At 37.7% G+C, this 4,162-nt stretch overlaps 1 protein-coding gene across 1 annotated transcript; it reads left to right on the forward strand.

Moving 5' to 3' along the window:
• Positions 1-564: 564 nt before the first annotated feature.
• LOC120086191 (mannose/glucose-specific lectin-like) lies at positions 565-3,710 on the forward strand. Its single transcript, XM_039042718.1, has 9 exons — positions 565-871; positions 950-1,132; positions 1,234-1,487; positions 1,608-1,830; positions 1,975-2,225; positions 2,307-2,511; positions 2,637-2,887; positions 2,970-3,174; positions 3,328-3,710. The coding sequence occupies exons 1-9, from the start codon at positions 869-871 to the stop codon at positions 3,583-3,585; spliced, it is 1,833 nt and encodes a 610-aa protein (XP_038898646.1). The 5' UTR covers positions 565-868; the 3' UTR covers positions 3,586-3,710.
• The last annotated feature ends 452 nt before the right edge of the window (positions 3,711-4,162 follow it).

Raw genomic sequence — 4,162 nt, forward strand, 5'->3', positions numbered from 1 at the left:
CCATCTCGCTAATCTCGCTCTCGCCTATATTCCTCTCGCAAAACTCGCTCTCACTTTATCTAACTTTAATTATATCTTCTTCGTCCTCAACCCATGCAAAACACATCAAAACCCAAAATAAAAACAGACATGACCGATTACTAAACCTCAAAACCCACAGAACGTGTCGGTTGATTCCAACCCAATAAACCTAAACAGACACAACACAACATGCACGACAAAGATTAAGTTCACTTATCCAAGAACTTCAATTGCGGCATCACATGATTTTGCAAAGCGAGAGAGCGACACTTCCACACGAGAATTTCGAGCAACACCTTCTAGGACGACCATTACATTTGAAGAGAAGGATATCGTATGGGAGAAAAAAGAAGGGACAATTTTGTAATCTCATACCGTGATGACATCAACGGATAGTCAATGGACATTTTTTTTTTAAAAAAATGGTCATTTGGGGGTTTCTCCATTATTCATCTATTTGCCCATATTTCTTATTTTTCATTATTGTAAGCTAGAGTTTTGGTTTTGTAATGGATATATATGATCACGGAAAGATCGAAAGTCAAATTCTCCATGGGTCTAGAGATATCTCAATCGAAGTGGGTCTCATTGGGATTTGGGGGTGCGAAGGCTGCTGTTGGGATGCCGGAAGATTTCATTAGTCAACTTCTATACAATCAGATGAAGAACGGAGGCCCCAGCCCCCAAACAAGTTGCAAGAGGTCGGCATTTCCGGCTAATATTATATATTTATTCGCCGCCGGTTGGCATTTTCACCTACTCTGCCCATTCATATATCCATTTCGTACAATGTTCTTCCCCGTTCAAAATCCTAGCCCTTTGCCGCCACAAATCTACACAGGTCATAATGGTATGTGTAAGTTTCATTTGGAAGTGATGACGAACTTGCACGCAATCGATTTCTAATTCCAAATTTTTTTTTCCGCAGGAAGACGATGGTTCCCAGAATCAGGTAGCGTCTATCACTTGGGACGATGAAGTTTATTCGACGATCAGACGGTTCGTAGTTTACGAGAGAGAGTGGATCTGTTCGATTCAGATTGAATATGATCGGAATGGAGAATCAATTTGGTCGCCCACACATGGTGAAAACGAAGGTTCTGTATCGGAGGTCAGTCGGAGCAAAACCCTAGTTTATTAAATTAACGTTACCTATAAAACAATCAGTTTGCATATTCAGTTTCTTTCTTTAAACCAATTGATTGATTGTAGGTTGTTTTAGATTATCCAGACGAGTACTTAGTTTCAATTTATGGATACTATGGTTCTATACGTAACTGGGGAATCGACGCCACCGTGATTCGATCATTGACCTTGGAAACCAACACTAGATTTTATGGACCCTTTGGAGTTGAAGATGGGAAGAAATTTTCATTTCCTATTACTGGGGGGAAGATTATTGGGTTCCATGGTATATCTGGTCGCTACCTCAATGCAATTGGAGTTCATGTACAAACGATTCAAAAGTACGTAGCAAAAAATGTTATTCCCTTTTGATCTACATATTTAGCAATAGCATCAAACCAAGATATGAATTGCATATACTAATTCAATGTATTGCTTAAATATATTGACATAACATGTAGAATTGGGGTCCAGCCTGAGCCTCCACCGGAGCACTTGAACATGGGACAACATGGAGGCAAAGGTGGAGATCCTTGGGAAGAAACTTTTCAAATACTCAAACGGCTGAGGATTTATCATGGCCTTTGGATCGACTCCTTTCAAATACAATATCAAGAGGAGGATGAATATGGAACATTAGTGTGGTCTGAAATTTATGGTGGTGAGGGAGGTTTTCTAGCAGAGGTTAGCCCAATTCTTTCATCAAGTTTTTTTTCTTTCTTTCAATTTTTTATTAGCTACTTATAGCTTCATTTCATCATGTGAGGAAATTTACAAACAAAAATGTTGTGATGGGATTTGATAATATTGGAATGGAATACAATGTAGGTTGTTCTGGAATTAGATGAGCATTTTGTTTCGGTTCAAGGCTACTACAGTGACATACATAAGTGGGGAATTGATGCCACTGTGATTCGATCCTTGACTCTAAAAACCAATAAAAGAACTTATGGGCCATTTGGGATTGAAGATGGAACCAAATTTTCATTTCCATTTCAAGGGCTAAAGCTTGTTGGCTTTCATGGAAGATCTGGCGTGTATCTGGATGCAATTGGGCTCTCCGTATGTCCAACTCAAATGTAGGCTTAGCTATATTTTGATGATGCTATCGAGAAGTTATGATTATGATAATGAAATGACTAATTGGGTTTCTCATGCAGAAATGGGGTTGGGCCTACGAAATTTAGCTTAGGAGAATATGGAGGCAAAGGTGGAGATCCTTGGGAAGAGAGTTTTAGAACAATGAGGCAACTGGTGATTAATCATGGAATGTGGATCGACTCCATTCAAATGGAATATGAAGATGAGAATGGGGAGTTGGTGTGGTCCGAGAGGCATGGTGGATATGGAGGTTCCCAATCAGAGGTTAGCCCAGATCTTTTCTTAAGGGGTTTTTTTTTTGCTAGTTTAATCTTCATTTTATGTGTGGAACTTTACAAACAAAAATGTTGTCATGGGATTTGATAATATTGGAATGGAACACAATACAGGTTGTTATGGAATTAGATGAGCATCTTGTTTTGGTTCATGGCTACTACAGTGACATATATGAATGGGGAATTTCTGCCACCGTGATTCGATCCTTGACTCTAGAAACCAATAAAAGAACTTACGGGCCATTTGGGATTGAGGATGGAACCAAGTTTTCATTTCCATTTACAGGGCAAAAGCTTGTTGGCTTTCATGGAAGATCTGGCTTGTATCTGGATGCAATTGGGCTCTCCATAGATACAACTCAAATGTATGCATAGTGGCACTTGGCTATATTTTGATGATACCATTGAGGATTTATGATTATGGTACTTATTGAGTTTCTCATGCAGAAATGGAGTTAGGCCTGAGAAATTTAGCTTGGCAGAACGTGGAGGTGAAGGTGGAGATCCTTGGGTCGAGAGTTTTAGGACAATCAGGCAATTGTTGATTAATCATGGACAGTGGATCGACTCCATTCAAATGGAATATGAAGATGAGAATGGGGAGTTGGTTTGGTCCGAGAAGCATGGTGGAAATGGAGGTTCCCAATCAAAGGTTAGTCCAGAATTCCCTCACTAAGTTCATTTCTGTTTTTCCTGTTAACTCGTTTTTGTTCATTATTAGAAATAATGAATGTGTAGTTGTTTTTCAAATTAAAAGAAAAAAAGAATCAATCAAAGAAGTAATGTGATGGAAATGGAAGTGTAGGTTGTCCTAGATTTCCCAGATGAGCATTTTGTTACAATTCATGGCTACTATGATGATATATATGACTGGGGATTTGATGGCACTGTGATTCGATCATTGACTGTGGAAACCAACAAAAGAAGCTATGGGCCATTTGGAGTTGAAAATGGAACCAAGTTTTCATTTCCAACTGTTGGGGTGAAGATCGTTGGCATCCATGGCAGATCTGGTGTGTATCTTGATGCCATTGGACTTCTTGCACTCTCAATTCAAGAGTAGTGCTACCCTCTTTCTACTTGTCATCCATTAGCATTTTGTATTTATATGCTTCTAAAGTCAGTATGTTTATCAGTTTATGTAGTTAATAACTCTTTTAAAAAAGAATAAAAATCATTTTATCCAAATTGTTAAATCTTAAAATGACATTTTTGTATGTATTTGTGCTGGGAAATATGTGAAAATGTATTACTGTGTTTTTTTCTTTTTTTTTATTTTCCTTTTCTGGCCTTTTCAATTTTCATTTAAGAATGTTTAGATGGCACCACTCTATCTTTCCTATTTTCTTTATTTTCATGTTGTTGGCCAAAAAATTCTAATTGGAAGATGTAATTAAAAAATAGATGGTTCCCAGAAACTCATGAGAAAATAATCTTCCTCTTTCTAGACTACACTACATTTGCATATCTTACCATCGGTTTCTCCTAAATCTCTCACTTCTCACCTCTTTATTAATCAAAGTGGCAAGAGGGGAGAACCAATATAGTAAACAATCACAATCCTAATGTCTATATTTTGTGGACCTTATAAGCTTTTTTTTAAGTGAATAATAAAAGATGAAATTTGGTAACCATTTTTA

Source organism: Benincasa hispida, chromosome 9 (genome assembly GCF_009727055.1).
Source record: "Benincasa hispida cultivar B227 chromosome 9, ASM972705v1, whole genome shotgun sequence".
Classification (NCBI taxonomy): Eukaryota; Viridiplantae; Streptophyta; class Magnoliopsida; order Cucurbitales; family Cucurbitaceae; genus Benincasa; species Benincasa hispida.